An 18504-nucleotide genomic window follows, 5' to 3' on the forward strand; every position below is an offset into this window, starting at 1 on the left:
TTAAATTCAATAGATGTGATGATTAAAAGAATTTTCCACAGTCCAGCTCCTAGCTCCAGATATTTGTAACCTAGTATCTCCTTTATTCCATAATTACTTCTGGTGCTAAGTGATACCAGAGTATTAGGACCAAGTCTTTGGCATTGCACCTTCAAGTCAGAATGTTCAGTCACAGTGTTGGGCACATCACACAATAGAAGGGGTGTGTGTGTGTGTGTGTGTGTGTGTGTGTGTGTGTGTGTGTTTGGAGGGTGGCTACCTGGGGTTGAACTCAGGGGCACTCAACCACTGAGCCACATCCCCAACTCTTATTTTGTACTTTAATATTTAGAGACAGGGTCTCACTGAGTTGCTTAGTGTCTCACCATTGCTGAGGCTGGCTTTGAACTCTCAATCCTCCTGCTTCAGCCTCCTGAGCCTCTGGGATTACAGGCATATGCCACCTCGCCTAGCAATTGTGTGTTTCTTAAAACCATTTCTATACTGGATTAGTTAGCAATATCTAGCCAATACACAGAAGTGGCTAAAGAACAAAACTATATTATAATAAGTCCTTACTAAATGTATCCTTAGCTCATCTCCTTTTATTATGCCATCTGGTGTGGCAAAGTTTGATGAAAGAGAATAGCGAGCAGGACTAATTGATAGTATTAAATAATTTCAGTTAAAATAGCTTATTTTAGAAAAATTTACAAAGGCACATGGCAAATGAATATATTGCTAGCTCTTCTAAGATTTTACAATGCATCTGTACAAGTCAGAAACTCTACTTCCCCTTCTTTTGAAACTCATCTTCCTCTGAGGTAGAAAGGGGATGTTTGCTTGGAAATGTATAAAAGGTGTAGTGCATCAGGGGAGTATCTGCTTTTGTTTCTAAGAATGAAAGAAAAAGAAAAAAAAAGAAAAAAGATTGCATATTGATAGTGTGGAGTACTGAGGTGTATATTTAATATAGCTAAGACTTCTTGTCATATTTTGAATACTTTCCTACACTTGGGGAAGTTTGCACATTAAGGATCCTGATTTCCTACACTGAGGTCAGAACTCAGAAACACCCTAGTGAGACTGCTTTAGAGGTGAGAAAAGATTGCTCCCATTTTCTTGTGTAGGTGGCAGCAAGAAGTACAGGAATAAGTACCTGCTCACAGGTAAGGTCAGAGATGGAGGGAGTAGTAGATACAGAGGCCTCTGGCATTTCGTGTTCAGTGGAAGAACTACTGGTATCCATTTCAGGTCAATTTATTGTCTGTTTTTTGATGTCTCCATCTTTGTGTCTGTTTCTTCAACAATCTCAAGTAGTACCTTATTACCTTTAAGAGATTATAATTCTGGCTGAACTAGCCAGACGAGTTTTTGTTGTTTGCAACAAGATTTGCACATGGTATTTTAACATACGAAAAGTGCTCACCCAAACTTACAATGAAGGGAAAACAAATTGAACTATAACTTCATGCCATTTTCCATATCTCAGATTGACAAAGTTACATTCTCATGAGAAAACAGTTCCTCTCGTTGTTGGGAAAAATGCAAACTATAACAATCTAGAAGGAAAATAATGTGGAAATATCTTTCAAAGTTTTAAACACAAATATCATTTGACAAAGAAATATTTCTATGACTATATTCTATCTATACATTCCTATGAACCACTGAATAAATGTACAATGATTTCATTTTTGAATTATTTTTAAGTGGAGAGCATCAAAATCCATGTAATGTTGTCAGTTGGTAACTGTTAAGTACATGGTGGAACATTCACAGAGCGAAGTAATATTTATCTGTTTAAAGGGAAAAGCTCTCTATGGGAATCAGTAGACATATTATTAAAGTAGAAAAGCTATGAGTGGGCCAGTGAGCAAGAATGCCATCATCTGTAGGAAAGAAATAGGCAAACAGAAATGTTTGCATAGATTTAGGACATTTCTGGAGGAAGGCAGTAATTTATGATGTTCATCTCTGGTGAGAGAGGCTGGGTGGAGGAGATGGCTGCTTTTTGATGAATACAGGTTTGTAGCTTTTGAATTTCTTTCATTCATCTGTGAAACAGATCACTATGTAAGGACAGATGTGTAGTGGATATTGTGGTGCATGGGTCATAAACGTTGACCAGATTCTGGCTCAGCATTTTGGGAGCTAAATGGTAGAGATGAAACTGATGAGTACAGCATCATGTGTTAAGAGGTGGATGTGAGTCAGCTTTCTGTCACTGTGACAAATACTGAAGATAAATCAGAATAAAATAAATAGAGGGGGAAAAAAGTTTATTTAGGCTCATGGTTTTAATTCACAGTCACTTGGCCCTATTGCTTTTGGGTCTATGGTGGCATAGTACTTCTTCATGGCTGGGGTGCCTGGTGGTGGAACCTATTCATCTCATGGCAGCTGGGAAGCAAAGTGGAAAAACTAATTTCCTTTCCACTAGGCCCCACCTACTGAGGGTTCCACCCAGTAGTGCTAACAGGCTGGGAAACAAGCCTGTAGCACAAGAGTGTGATGGAGACATTCCAGATCCAAATGATATAGTACAGGGATAAGGATGTACACAAGATGCTGTGGAAGTTAAGAGAGGAAGCTCTTGAAGAGGGATAATCAGAGAAGCTTCTTGGAAAAAAAAGGCACACAGAAATTGAATTGAGAATTAGGCAGCATTGCTACAGGCAAAGCTATCCTAAACATTCTAAGAGATGGGAGAGAAGGATGAGGGGGGAGAGAGAGAAAGAGAGAATTAGAGGGAAAGTCAATGAGGCATACAAGAACTGGCTTTGGAGTTTACAAGAGCTGACTTTGTGGGAACTTCAAGTATTTTGAACAAATATAGCTCGGACTAGGGGAAATGTTGCAAGATAAGCTAAAGAATTATTTAAAGCCCAAATCATGGAAAACCTTACTGAATTTTATTCTTATAGTAAAAGCAATGGGCAGTCCTTAAACTTAGAAGGTAGAAGGAGACTTCTGTTTGGAAATTTTCAATAAAAATTTTTTTTAAATAATATTTTTTAGCTGTCAATGGACCTTTATTTTATATGTGGCACTGAGAATTGAACCCAGTGCCTCACACATGCTAGGCAAGTGCTCTACCACTGAGATACAATCCCAGCCCTACAATAGGAATTTTAAAGCAGAAGGCAAGGTTTTATATTTAAACCAAGACCAGTCAAAGAAAGTCCTGGAATCAACAGAAATGTATTCAGCTGTCAAATAACAAAAAAATCCACACAGTGCTATGCTAATAATTATTATCATTATTTTATGTAAAGCCTGGAGAAGGCATCTGAGAGTTGTTGTAGTAGCTCAGTGATGTCGCCAAGGCATCAGGATTCTTTTTGCTTTTTCCTCTATATTCTTGGAGAAGTTCTGGCTTGTCACTAAATGAATGCAAAGTTGCCACTGTCAATGCTGGTCTCATGGCTAAAATTCAGGGTTGAAAGAGGAGGTGAAGGGGTTGGGGAAAAGATCTTGTCTAGTTGAGGCTTTTTTGCTCCCTAGATGAGGAAACTCCTCTATGGATTTGCTCTTATATCTCATTAGGTATGCTTCCCCTCTCCATGCACCACTGCTAAGGGGAATCAGATTATACTTCCTGGCATAGGAAAGTTTTAATTTATTGCTTGGGGTGTGTTAAATTTCCATCCCCAAGATTGAGACTTCTCCAGATGTTGTGTGTATAATGTAGGATATTTTAACAGAGAGGAAGTGATTGGAAGTTGGTCATAGGTCTCAATTTAGAAATGATACAATTTACCAAGTGGTCTAGAACTTGTCATTAATTCTTGATAGAATCAGAACTAACCAGAGAAGTCTTTCATTTCTTTCCATACCCATTACTGACCCTGTTAAAATATGGAACAATTTTAGTACAATCTAACTAGAACTACAATTGATGGGCAATTATGTATTAGTTTTCTGTTCCCTTGTAACAAATTATCAAAAATTTACTGGATTAAAACCGGATAAATTTGTGATCTGACAAATTCCCAAATCCAGATACAGTTTTGAGGTTTTTCTGCTCAAGATCTCAGGAGGCCACAAATAAGGTATCAGCAGTGCTGTAATCTTGTTTGATCCTTTGGAACATATTCGAAGTTCACTTGTTGGCAGAAGTCAATTCCTTGTGGTTTGGGGACTGAAGTTCAGCTCCTGAAGGTTGACCCTTTTCAGTCTACAGTGAGGTTGTTTATTCCTTTCAAATGAGCACACAGGAATCATTCCCTTCATTTGACTAAACTGGAGTCTTACCAAATGTAACTTATTCAAGAGAATAACCCACCTCTTCACTTCCACAGACCTGCCCACACTCCAGGGGAGAGATTTATACAAGGCGTATGTACCTGAGACAGTCATCATGGAGCACATCACAAGAATCTGCCTGGACTTCTATTTGTAGGTTTTTTTTTTTTTTTTTTTTTGTATCTTTTCTACTACCGGTCATTACAAATTTTCATCTTTATTATAGTACTTTAATACTATCTGATACATGTTTTTCTCCAATAATTTTTTTAAAGAATCAATTAATTTAATTAATAGTTAACTCTTAGTTCTATCATTTCATATCTTCCTAGGACTCTGACAGACACTTTTCATTTGATGACAACTTATATATTAAGAAGGGAAAAAATAAAAAAAAATTTGGTGTATTATTTTGCAAAACTAACACAAATTTTAGTTAAAAAAGAAAAGAGGGTTTCCTCTACTAATTTTCTAGTAAGTAAAAACAATGTACATCAATAATATTATTTATAGAATCATTTGCAGATACTAAAAAGAATTGTATCCTAGTTGTGAAAGAAGTCATAATCACACAACAAGTTGAATAACAAGGAAATATGTAAATTGGAGTTCAAGCTAACAATAAAGCTCAACTATAAAGCTGCAAATTATTAATTGTCAAGTTAATCCTACAGACAGCATGCGTTTGGAAAAGAGGGTTTGAATTATTCGTTATGGCGACACAAACTATGCCAAAACATAGTGGTTTAAGATAATGACAATTTTATCATATCTCACTATTGTGTGGGCCAGGAGTTTGGGCAGGGCTTAGCTGGGCAATTCTTCTGTTCCAGGGAGTATCAATGGGGTCACTGTGCACTGTTCAGCTGAGGGCTGGTCTTTTCTGAGGGTTCCAAAAAGGGTCCCTCATAAATCCATTAACTTCTTGCTCCTCCGCCTCTGCCTCACTGTATGGCATCTTATCATTTAAGACTATTAAAAAAGTAAAAATGGAGGCCACAGTTCATGTGTATGCTTAAGCCAATCACCCATCACCCTATAAAAAAGACTTAAGCTATCCTGATTTCTCTTGAAATGTGGGTTCTAACCGCAATAAAAACTTCAGTATTTCTTTTTTGTCAATATGATGAAATCAAACCCATTAGCTCCAGATGAATAAGCTTGTATAGCTCTACATGTGCTAAAAGTAATGTAGTTACATAGTAGCCAATCATAACAGAGATCAATTACTTCCTCATTGATTTTATAAGCTATATGTCTCTTGTGATTCCAGCTTCTTAAGACTTGCTTTGAATGTTCCCAGTTCACAATCTTTTCTTGTATAAGCACTATTTCTTTTTTACTTTTTAAAACTGCATTTACTCACTTTTTTTGCTTCATTTACAAAAATTTTGTATGCACAATAAACTCTCATTTCCTTTGTACTTCATCTGGTCTTATTTTGAAGTTTATAGTGTCAGAAGTAAGATCTGAACAATATCTTTGAGGATCCCCAAGGCTGGGAAGTATAGCCACATACCAATAATGACAGAGCCCAGTGCACTCACTGCTTTCTTGCTGACCGCAGAGTTCAAGGGTAAGTCTCTCTGTGTGAGCTCTCTCTCTGCACTTTGAGCTCTTTATCTTTGTTGTGCATACCTGTATTTTGTTGAAGCTTCAAGGTAAGACATCCTTTTGTCCATAAGAAGAAAATAGCTGGTATTACCTGGGTTTCTGGACAACAGTAGAATTACCAGTTTCCCTATATAGATACAGTCATTTTAGGGCATTTTAGGCAAAGATGGACTCCATCTGTTACATGACCCCTTCCCTATCTCCCTCTAAAATCCTTGTTTCCTACTTGTATATGGATCAGGGTGTTTGTGATCCCCAAAGAGATCAAACCAAATTTACAGAGGAATTTAAAAATTTTCTGGGTGCTTACATTAGTTAGCTTCTCGTCACTATAACAAAAGGTCTGATATAAGCTACTTGTAAAGAAAAGGATGCTCACTCTTTTGGAGGCTCAAAATTTAAGATCATCTAGGAGGAAAGGGTCACACCTCAAATCTGAGCAGATAGAAAGACACGACCAAGCTCAGACTTTTATAACAATCTACTTGTGAGAGGTCAAGAAGTTGCATATGAATTTCCTTACAAGAGCACACCCCCAATGACCTAACTTCCTTCCACCAGTCCCTGCCTCCTAAGGGTTCCACCATCTCTCAATAGTGCTACCCTAAAACCCAAGCCTTTAACGTATGAACCTTTGGGACACTAAATATCCAAACCAGAGCAGAGTCTTTGATTCATGTCTCCTGTTTTGTACCAATTTGTCCCTATGATTGATACAAGAAATGCTTGAAAATGGCCAGAAAAAGCCTGTTGTGATATTCTAACTAAGATGCCTTATTTTGTGTTTGTGTAGCACAGGGGATTGAACCCTGGACCTTGAGAATGCCAGACCAGTGAACTACCACTGAACTAGCTTCCAACTAGATATCTTGAGGATCCTGTCAACCAGACCTTTAAAGAAGATAAGATGGGCTAGAAAAATGGGCCAACAATGGTTGAAGCTATTCCTGTTCTCTGTGAGAACAAATTAGGCCATAACCCAACCTTGAGGAAAAAGAAAAAAAAAAAAAAAACGAACTAATCTTCTATGGACTACTGAATCTGCCTATAGGAAAATTTTAAACTATTTTCCTGCCTTAAAGGCCAAGATGAAGTGGCTTTATTTGTCCATTTTGTTAATGGACTGCAGATAGAAATAAGTGACTCACTAAAGAAGCATAAATTAAAATGGGAAGTAGCTCCCTTAACAGAATTGCAATATCTATTAGGACATTTTGAAAGGAAATTAGAGCAGAATAGAAACCATCAGGCAAATAAACTAATAACCACTCAATTACAATAGTTGGAGGGACCTTGACTAACTTTTAAAAATGTGCTCCAAGTTTTGCTCCTGTTGATAGAAATGCCTTGTCATAATGAACTTTCTTGGATCATGAAAATATCTGAGTGGTGAGAATTTCAAATCAAGTTCAAGGGTTCCCATATCAGAACTCATAAATATGCCTTTGGCTCTTTCCCTGAGAATTGCTCCTTCTTGTTATGTGACATTGGTCCTGTAACTTCCTGGGTAGACATCTGTAATTGACATAGGAAACTAAATAAAATTCTCTTCTGGCGAAATGACCTTAGATTCATCAGACACTGAAACACTATGGGTTCTTTAAGCCCAAATTGACTGTCCTAAGGAAATATTTAATTCCATTTACATCTAGATATATACTTTTCTGAAATTCCTGGCACTCTGTGGGCTTCTTGTTCTACAGATGTGGGAAGGATTCAAAATATCAAACCCATTAAAATTCTGATTGACCCTTTTAAATTGCTTCTTAAATTATTTCAATACTTTCTGACATCTGAAGTAATATAGGGATTCATACTGATAAAAGAGGACTTAATAAGTCAGAGATTAATTATTACATGTACTAATCCTTGTCACACTCCTGTCTTCCTGCCAATAAACCCTGGGAAGAGGGACAGAGTTCTGTACGGGACCTGAAAATTATAAATAAAATTGTAGTACCAAGAGTTCCAGTGGTACCAAATCAAACCGGTACCCACTGAATCCAAGTGGTTCATAGTAGTAGACTTGATTTACTTCTTTTTGTTTTAACATTCCTGGAGACAAAGACTACCTGCGTTTGTTAGCTTTTACTTAAAAAATCAACAATGTACTTGGGTAATAATGCCGCAGGAAAAGCAGATGCTACTTCACACTGTTCACAAGTTTTACACTGGGGCTAGGACACAGCAATTTCCCAGAAATTCTATCTGGACTCAATATGTAGGTGATTTACTTCTTTGTTCCTCATCAAACAAGGACTCAGAAATGGACTCAATGTGTATAGTACAATAATTGGCTTATTGGTGCCTGAAGACTTGTCGAGATAAACTCTAATTCTCATAAGAAGTGGTGCATTATCTAGGTCATGACTTATTTGCAAAAAAAAAAAAAAAAAAAGACTTTCTGTTTTCAGAAAAAACAAATATTATACAAAATTATCCCAGGTCTGTGACTAAAAGGCAACTCAGAGGATTCCTTGGATTTGCAGTATATTGTAGATCCTGGGTCCATGATTTTTCTCTTTATTATCCTCTCTACTCCATGAGATAAGCAACAGTAACACTTAGGAACCTCTTCTTTGGGACACAAACCATGAGAAGGTCCCCCTGGAACTTAAATGGTCATTGAGCAGTCCTCCTGTGTTAGAGCTCCCAATTATTCCAAACCCTTTTGTTGTATATGAATGACACAATCAGGCTGTAGAAGTCCTTATTAGAAAATGCTGAGGGAAAAATGCATAGCTTCACAGTTTGAGAAGTTAAAGATCAGATACAGATACCTCACCAGATTATAAAGGCACAATCAATTGATCTTTTTAGTCTAATCTTGGCTTTGGCTTCACAGTCTTTCTCAAACCCTTGGTATTATCTCCCCATTAGTCACATTGATAAAATTTCTGTGCATTGTGTTCTCTTAAGAGTCGTAAATGATTGTCAGCATTCATTGACTCTTAAGATGAACTCTACCAGGCCCTGAACAACAAAAACGACATGAATTTGAATATATGGAAGAACCCTTTAAATTCTGCTTTGTGATCTTTAGATGATCATGAAAAGAAAAACGTGGTAATGAGAGAAATGCTTAAGACCTGGTCATAGTCTGAGGTCAGCTGAATGACCAAAAGGGAGGGGAGACTGTCAAAGTATAATAAAAATGAAGGCCACAGTTTCGGTATACCCAAGAACAACCAACCAAACATCACTTCATAACAGAAAATCAAGCTATCCTGATTTCTCTGAAATGCAAGCTCTCAACAAATAAACTTAAGCTTTTCTTCCTTGTCAGAAGGACATAGACAAATAAGCTTATACAGCTGTACTTACTCTAAAACGAATTTAGGTTTTTAATAGCCAGTAACAATAGAGATCAATGTACTTCCTTATTTATGCTTTATAAATTGTAGTGTAACCTTAAGAGCCAAACTCTTTTGGGTTTGAAGTCTCCCAGTTCACCAGCTGTTCTTCTGAATGCACAGTAAATTTTTACCTTTCTTTTTGACTTGATATGATTTTATTGTGATAAGGCCTTCCCTATACTTTGGGCTTTTCACAGCATGATAATCTCAGGGTAGTAGTGCTTTTTACCTGGTGGCTGTCTTTAAGGTGAGGCTTACAAGGGAAACGAAGTGACATTTTTGGGGGGTCTGTACCTGGAAGCTTGCGCACTGCTCACTTTAGCAATATTCAGAGGTCAGGGGTGTAACAGAGCTCATCCAGCTCAAGGAGAAGAAACTTAACACCCTCCTTCCCGCCCTCAACACACCAAATGAAGAGAATGTAAAAGCATTTGCAGCCATATTCAATTCAGCAGGCAGGGAAAGGTCAATTGGAATAGAAAGATCAGAAAAATCTGTACAGGGAAATTAGTAGTAGATGAGCTGTTTTTAAAGGATATAAAGCTTTGAAAAAGTGGAGTGGAGATGAGGCCAAAAAATAACATATATCTAAATATAAAACAGTAACAACAGGGAAAAGTCTTCCAAAATGCTCAGCAAAACAGGAGTTCTATTTCTTTCTCAGATTGTTTTGCTCCAACAACAAAATTCACAGTGGGAAATGGACTCAGCTTAGGCAAGTCACTTTTTCTCTTCATAAACTGAGTGATTCAACTGAAAAGATAATATTTCTTTAAATGAGGTCATCTCATTTGCAGAAGGGGGAATTTGAGGTTAAAGATTTTATAAGACTAATTGGGAAAGGTCAGTCAGAGTTCAGTTTGTCCTGAAAATTGGCCAATTTAAAAAATTCTCCCAAGGTTCAGGGAAATGTTTGCAGTTAGCATTGAAATAGGATGCAGGGCAGCAAGATGGGCATGATTCAGTAGCCATTGATCTGGTTATTTGGGTTTAGCAAGCCTAGCCAAGGTCTTGGTATAGTCACAGTATGTTTTAGTCCTTTAGGATATCATAAGGCTTTGTTCAGATAAGTTTAATCATTATAAGTATAAATTTCCTTATAAAAAAGATGCTTTCCCTAGATTTGTAGTTCACAGATACACAGCTCTCCACATTCATTATTGTATATGTGTGTGTGCTTGTGCATACACAGGAGCCCCCTTAGTACACATAGAGTGTTTTTTTTTTTTTTTTTTTTTTTTTTTGTACTGAGGATTTTTACCACTGAACTACATCTCCAGCCCTTTTTATTTTTTTTATTTTGTGACAGAGACTCACTAAGGTGCTTATGGCCTATCCGAGTTGTTCAGACTGGCCTTAAACTTGTGATTCCATGACTGCCCAGTCATGCAGTCTATTTTGAACAAAGTGCCTGGTACTTGGTAGATATTTAATATCGCTGGTGAATTGTATCATTCTTATTCTCTCAATACTTATTTGAATAATCTATTATTTTCCAAAGTTTGACCTATATAATACTAAGCTGCAAACAGGAGTATTTTAGATATACACACTAATTAAAATTAAACATTGCTCTCTGGAGTAAGCATATCTTTCTTGTTTAGCAGTTCAACCTGACAATCTGTATCTAATGTTCTCTTTCATTTTTTGGTTCATGCTGATCTGCAATAAGGAAAGGAAGAAGGAGCAAAACTCATGAGAGATACTTTTTTTTTTAAAGGATCAAACTTTTACTTTTTTTTTTTTAAAGAGAGAGACAGAAAGAGAGAGAATTTTTTAATATTTATTTTTTAGTTTTCAGCAGACACAACATCTTTGTTTGTATGTGGTGCTGAGGATTGAACCTGGGCCGCACGCATGCCAGGCAAGCGCGCTACCGCTTGAGTAGCCCCATGAGAGATACTTTAAAAAATATATCTTTTGTAGATTAGGAATGGAACCATCACGGCATTCATGATACTACTCTTTGGTATTTCTCCAAAAGAATTAAAGTCAACATACTATAGAGATACTTGCATACCCATGTTTATAGCAGTCAAGTTATGGAACCAGCCTAAGTGTCTGTGAGTGGAGGAATGGATAAAGAAAACATGATATATATAAGCAATGGACTTATACTCAATTATAAAGAATGAAATTATGTCATTTGTAGGAAAATGAATTGATCTGGAGAGTATCTTGTTAACAGAAATAAGCCATATTTACAAAGCTAAGTGAAATAAGCCATGCTCAGAAAGTCAAGGATGGAGTGCTGGATATGTGGAAGCTAGGGAGAGGGGAAAAAAATATAAGGGAGATCAGTAAAATAAAGGAAGGAGAAGGGGAGGGAAAGGGGAGATAATGGGAAATGGGAAATGAAATTGACCAAAAGATATTCTGTATATATGCACGAAAATGACATAATTAATCTCACTATTATGTATAATTATAATGTACCTGTAAAAAATATCTTCTGTGTGGAGAAGTCCTGTAGTCTCAGCTATTCCAGAGGCTGAGGCCAAAGAATCGTTGGGGTTCAAGGGTTGGTTAACAGTGTAGGCAACAAAAGGAGATCCCGTTTTTTAAGAAGGAAAAAAAAGTTTTTTAGTTGTCTTATATTTGGTGGAAGCATAAAAAAATTTCCAGCTATTGGCCTTGATGGATAAGGGATAGCATTATGTTAAATGCTGTTCAGTGTATGAGTTTGACCAAGTTCAACGTCTTTGTGCATTTTACACAGCATGTCCTTTACGTAGTTGTTTCTTAGGCTCTTTTTGGCACCTCAAAAACTGTTAAGCTAAGCAAACAAAGGGAAAATAAAAAGATACACTATAGGGCCTTGGGGGCTCTGAAGCCTTATTCCGGAAAGACCCAGTTATGCCTTTAGAGACTGGAGGGAAGGGTGTGCATAACTGGTAGGAAGAGCTAAAGCAAATCCAGGGTGTAGGGCCGCTAGACAGCGCCTTCCACAAGCGGAAAAATAAATCCCCTTAATAAGATAGCTCGAAGATGTCTGAGGGAGCAAAAGTATCTTCTATTCTCTTGTCTGTCCCATCAAAGTAAATAAGCGAACCCTGCCTCTGATGCACGCAAAGAATAGTCTGCAGGGAGAGTTTCAACCTATCCCCAAAGTGATGTGCTCGCCATCACCTACCCAGCATCTACAGCAAGCTCCCTCCCCAACCTGGTAGAGCTGAGAAGGCGGAGGCCTGAGAGGATGCGGAGCGGAGGTGGCACTGCACATCCAGGAGCGCCAGCAGGCGGCTGCGGGCTGCATAATTCATGGGGGGCTGGGCGCAGCACTGGGCCGGCCTCGGGTACGGAGAGTCTGTCTCCGGGGAGGAAGGCAGGGCGGCTGGGCCCCTCCCACTCAGTCTTTTCTCGCGTGTCCTGACCCCGGGACTGGCAGTGAGCCCCGAGCCATCAGCGACTGTGCGCCGGGTCCTGGGACACCGACGGCGGCGAGCTAAGGAAAAAGCAGCGTCCACGAGGACCAGGGCTAGCCCGCTGGCCCCATGCGAGCGCTCACGGGCCTGCGGGGGCCCCGGGCGCCCAGAGCGCCCTGGGCCTGGCCGCTCCTCCTAGTGTACCTAATAGCTGGGACGCCCTGGAGCTTGGCGGACGGCGATCCCCCAGGTGTGATGGATGCAGGGGCCGGGATGGGGAGGGCTCGGGGCGCGCCTGGAAGGGGCGCGCAAAGCTCGAGTTCTCGCGGGCGGAGGGCATCGCGGGCGCGCTGGGGCGGCGGTGGTGGGGAGCAGCGCGCGGATGCTGGCGTAGGCGGGCTGTGGAGCGGCAGCGGCGGCCTCCCATTGGCTGGGCGTGCGTTACCTAAGCTGAACCTGGGAACTGGAGAGGCTCGGGCTTCTGTGCTTGGTGGAGTGAATCTGGAACGAGTGGCGCCGGGCAAGTCAGAATCGTCGGGGGTGTTGGTATTCGGGCAGGGTCGAGATTTTTTCCTTTGGAAGAGGGCGATAGCATGTGTGGGTGGGTGTGGGCACAAGTCGGTGACTTTGCTTCTGCTCATGTGGCGTGAGTTTTGAAATCCGCATTCTCCAAGGCCAACTCCCTTTACTTGAATTGAGAGTAAGACCCAGATATCACCTTTCCTCCTGGCAGGTGTTGGCTTTGAGGATGTTTTGCAGAGCAAAGTGAAAAAAATGAAAAAAAAAAAAAAAAAAAAAAAAACCACAACCAACCAACCAAGAAAACAAAGCCCTCACAATCTACAGGATAATTTGTGTGTATACTTTAGTCTTTGAAAACAATACCCCCATCCTGCCCCCTGTGGTGGTTGTGTTGCTTAAGACAGCTTTGCCATTTCAGCTTCACCTGTTTATAGTTACTTTTTTTTTCTTCCATGTAACCTGGTTTCCTGTGCTAGTAAATATCTTAAGCGTTAGCATGCAGCAAGGACAGAAGAATACACTGCCCCTTAAGTGGTAAAGATTGCCCACGAGGGACATGGTTCTGTGTGCTAAGTTCAACCTTTCACAGTAATTTATTTTTATGAAGCTATAGCCCGTAATTTTTTTTTAAACATACCATGAAGAAGGAAAGATGATCCAAGACAATTCTTTGTTTTATACATGCCCTCCAAAAGGCCTAGTTGTTAACAACTTGGACAAAATCATTTGGGTTGCTTTAATTTTTAAGTTTCTTTGCCTCTTCTCTTTTCCATCAGACCACCTAAAAATGACTGTCCCGATTCCCCCCCCCCCCCCAATATCCCTAGTTTTTCTATCTCCCATTCACCCAACATTCATTTTCAGAATAGGGTGGTTTTCTGCCTGCCTAATTTCCTTCCTCGCTCTTTCTCCCCTCCCCCTCCCACTGGTTTCCAGTTCTGGGGATGGAACCTTAGGCCTCAGTCATGCTGGGTAGAAGCTCTACCACTGAGCCATACCCTTCAGCTCCAGAACTTTGTAGTTTTGAGAATCAATTAGTTCTTGGTTAGTACTTAAAGTATGGTTTCCTTGGCTCTATGTCAGAATTACCAGTGCTTTAAAATTACTGATATCTGGTTCCTGCCTGTAGAAATGGATTAATTTGGCCTGAGATTCGGCCTATACATAAGTAGTTTTAAAACTCCTCTTGTGATTCTATGTAGTTTAAAACTACTGCTTTAAAATGATATGACCTAGAGAGTGAACTATTGATACTCTGTTGACAACAGGTTTAAGCAAATATCTGGAGCAGGTTCCAAAGGGAAGGAAGCTAGGAAACAAATGGAAGAAGAATAAATGAAGGTGGAAACAAAAGGGATGAATGGGGAGAGAAATATCTATGTATGTATGTAAGTCCTGTTATTTTATTTCCATGTAAAGCTAAAATTACAAAATCATATGACATATACAAGGCAAGAAATAAGCATCTAAATTTAAGCTAGCATTAAAATGATCAGGCACCCAAAACTTGCTTTCTAGACTCTATATCGCTCTCCATGAGATTGTTTCTTTTTTGCTAAAGGGTACCGTAAAATTTACTGGATACTTTTTTAAAAAAAATAATATCTTTATTTTATTTCTATGTGGAACTGAGAATCGAACCCAGTGCCCTACTCATGCCAGTTGAGCACACTACCAGTTGAGCCACATCTTAAGCCCCTGGATATTTTTTAATGTAGATGCTTTGAACTGCTTGGAGATAGGTGTTCTGTTAAACTAAGACTTTGCTGAATGTTTTTTTTTTTTTTTTTGTTTTGTTTTGTTTTTTTTAAGGCAGGTGTCTCTGTGTTGCCTAATCTGATCTCCAAATGGTGACCTCAAGTGATCTTTCCACTTCAGCCTTGGGAGTAGTTGGAACTACAGACAGGGGCCACTCTGCCCAGTCTTCCAGCAAATTTGGATAATAAACATGGTTATAAGTTATAATGTTTACTATGTGACAGTTATGTGCCAGCTACTTCACTGTGCAACTTATAGCCCCAATGAGTTAGCTTTATTATTCCTGGCTTTCAAATGAGGAAATTGGGGCTTAGGTTAAGTAATTGCCCAAGTGCACATATTTAGTAAAGCAGTGTAGCTGGAAATTTAGTATTACTCAATCCAATTCCAGAGCTTGTTTTCTTACACGCTGAGATGTCCCTTGAGATAATTCGATATGCCTATGAACATTTGGAGCCACTTGACAATACAGTTAGTCTCAGTGTTTGGTATGAGCTATAAGACTTGTTGACAGTTTGAGTCCCTAAAGAATTAGGCACAGGGACTCACCTTGACTCTGTGAAGCTTTTTTTTTTTTTCATTTATATAAGAAATGTAAAGTGTCTTTGTAAAAGAGAAATATGAATGGGAATATTTCAACATCATTATCATTACTATTATATGAAAAAATTGGATAAATGGTTCATGTTTATTTTTTGAGAAATGTTTGCAGTGAAGTCGTTTGAAATTGGCATTTTAACTTACAGAGGACGTGGTTTGTGTGCTTCCTTGATCAACTTTGTTCCCTGCTAGACCATCCCACAAAGAGTGCCCAGAATAAATAGTTGTTGAAGAGACTATTTTTCAAGTGCCCACATTTTCCTGGCATTGTATTACCTATATTTTAGGAGAAAGTGCTAGCAGTTTGTATCTTTAAAGACATTTAAACTGTTTAAAGGGATAGATTTACTGTAAGCCTACCCATAATAGCCTACCATCAAAAATTTTAACCTAAATTTATCATCATAATTAAAATGAATTATATAAGCATTTATTAAGACCTAGTTCAACTGACTCACTTCCTAGTGTTCTACCCCCGCTCTCTCCCTTCTGTCTCCTCTTGCCCTCAATGGATAGCCACTGGGAGGGGAAGAACAGGGAGCATCCTCACATGGGGAGTGGAGCCAAAGGCATCCAGATCCTGGTAGGGATGGCATCCAGGTAGGAGAGCAACCTAGGTGTAGGGTTCAAGCCTATCATAGTGAAGAGGGTGCTTCTTTCTAGTGCAAGGTCTCAAGAGTTGAGCAGGGTGACAAGGGCTGTCATGCCAGGGCAGCTAGACATCAGTATCTGATCCCCATCAAGGCATGGAGGTAAGGCATATAGGAGAGACAGACCAGTTCAGGAGGCAGAAGCAACCTGAGTGAGTGAGGAACATGGGGACAGGTGTGGCAGCAGCAGTGGGAGATTAGTTACATACAGGGGAACTGATCAACTAAGTAAATCTATCGAGGATATTAGGACCCAGGTTTTCCACTAGAGAAGAAGGAAATGAAGATATGCTTGTGGCGGGGAGTGGGTGGGAGGGGCGAGTAGAATGCTGTGGTTTTGGATTGCAATTGATAGTATCCATGTGTGTATGTATGTGTAAATGTCCTTATAATATATATGATATATGTATAAGTAATATACACACATATGTATATGTGTTGTATGTATGTGTATATGAGTATGCTTGCATGTATTTTTGGCTCTGTTTCCTGAGATGAAGCAGTGAATAAGAATACTTAGCACCCTGGTTTTGGATGAAAGTACCATTCTTTACTAAGAGTAAGCAGGACTTCTTGGAGAAATGGTTGATTTCAGGGTTAGGGTGAGAAAGACAATAAGCCTGGAACATCTTGTGTCAGAAAACAGTTAAGTGCTTACAGAATGGCAAATCATGTCAAAAGAATGAAAGAGCTACTGAAAAGAGGCTCCCATTGGACAATCTGGGACAAATTGAATATCAAGGTAGATAATGATACTAATGGGTTATAAACCACTGAATAATATGGGAAATCTTGAGCACATACTGTTATGAATTAATCAATGAAAAGTTTAATGAGGTACAAAGTATTATACAGCTACCAAGTAATTTCCCTAATAATTCTTATAGATTCACAGGGGATAAAAGAAAAAATGCAAACACGACCTTAATCAAAGCTCGACCTTAATCAAAGGTCAAACCAAAAACCATCAATAAAGGTGGAAAAAAACTGTGTGCTCTAATAGGGTGTACAAGGAAAAGAATACAGTATTAGTGCAGTGATATTTATGCCAAAGGTGTCTACCCTGTATTTGTCCATATTACAGCAGAACTTTCCTGGGATTTTCATGAGTCAAGGTCATCAAAGTCAGGAGGAGACTGAAGCTCTTCCAGAATGAAGGAGGAGAAATATGACAGCTAATGGGAGCATGTGATACTGAGCTGGACCTTTTGCTAAAATGTACTTTGTAGGGAGACTTATCTAGAATGCCGAGATGATCTGGTCATGCATGAATGTTAGTCCCCTGATCTTCAGGCTATATTGGGATGATATTGGAGTGTTTCTTTTGTAGGAAATATACGGTAATGTCATGTGGTCAGCAATGTCATTGTCATACGGTTCAGGAAAAAAAGTTCTGTTCTTGAAATCCTTCTGTTATTTGAGATTGAAGAGAAAAATAATTAGTTCTTTTTTTTTTTTTTTTTTTTTTTTGCGGGGGAAGTTTGGTTTAAGATAGGCATTCAACTACAACAAAAAATAATTTAGTAATTTTGTTCTTCAGTTCTATTTCCCAAATAATTATATGTCCTTAAAGAGGAATAGAGTATATATGTTGAGGGTGGTTGTCTTAGATTATAATCTTCTGAAGCTAATTTTGTATAGCTGGCCATACGTTTCACATTATAAAGTGAATATTAGGAATAAACAACCTAGGACACATGTTCCTACATAGAAGGAAAAAAAAAAAACATTATAACATTTTGTTAAAAATAAACTGTACTTTTAAGACATCATCAGTATTCAAGGATAACAAAATATGTTAGGAATGTTAGTATAGAAATAATAGATGTTATATTTTAAAATAGTGTTATTCTTTTCATTGAAAATAAGCTTTTTCTTGCATTCTTAAAGTTATTGAGGTTATCATAACTATTATATCCCTAATCCCCAAACTGAATCTTTTTATAGCCTTATAGTTACAAAGTTTTGAGAATCTGAAAGGATTTTGTTTGATCTTGAAGCCCAAAGTGCTTTTGTGCTTAGTCAAGTGCAATGAGCTAGCTAATGGCTGTAGCTGGTTTCCTGGTTTGCATTTTAGGGCTCCATCCAACATGTGGTTTTTCTTCTTAAAAGGCCCTCAAAATAGGCCCCTGGTGGGAGGTGGTGGTTGTTGGGGAAGGGTGGCAAAAAATGTTCATGCTTTAAAATATTTATACTTCAACTAAGTAGAACAGGACTGACCACAGTGTCACAGGCCTTTTGAAGAATCAAGGTTGAGGGTATGTGTGTTCAGAATCAAGGTTTCTCAGCTTTGGGTCACTGACATTCTGGACTGGATAACTCTTTGTTGTGGGGGACTGTTGTTGTAGAATGTTTTGTAAGGCTGTATAAGAGTAAACATTGTACTTTTCATTAGGGTTTTTTTTTTTTTTT

General features: G+C 38.7%; 1 protein-coding gene and 1 pseudogene across 2 annotated transcripts in view; one reads left to right on the forward strand and one right to left on the reverse strand.

Moving 5' to 3' along the window:
• Positions 1-12460, reverse strand: part of LOC308657247 (serine/threonine-protein kinase LATS2-like) — a 28626-nt pseudogene extending 16166 nt beyond the window's left edge. The window contains exon 1 of the transcript in view: positions 12361-12460. The product of the transcript in view is annotated as a serine/threonine-protein kinase LATS2-like (transcript). The remainder of the gene's footprint in view (positions 1-12360) is intronic.
• EMB (embigin) overlaps positions 12459-18504 on the forward strand; it is a gene marked incomplete at its 5' end in the record, with an annotated part of 55270 nt that continues 49224 nt past the window's right edge. The window contains 2 exon segments of the mRNA XM_081294995.1: positions 12459-12755; positions 12758-12812. Coding sequence (XP_081151121.1) covers positions 12459-12755; positions 12758-12812 — 352 coding nt within the window.

This window comes from Spermophilus citellus (assembly GCF_964194105.1).
Source record: "Spermophilus citellus genome assembly, chromosome: 1".
In the NCBI taxonomy this organism is placed as follows: Eukaryota; Metazoa; Chordata; class Mammalia; order Rodentia; family Sciuridae; genus Spermophilus; species Spermophilus citellus.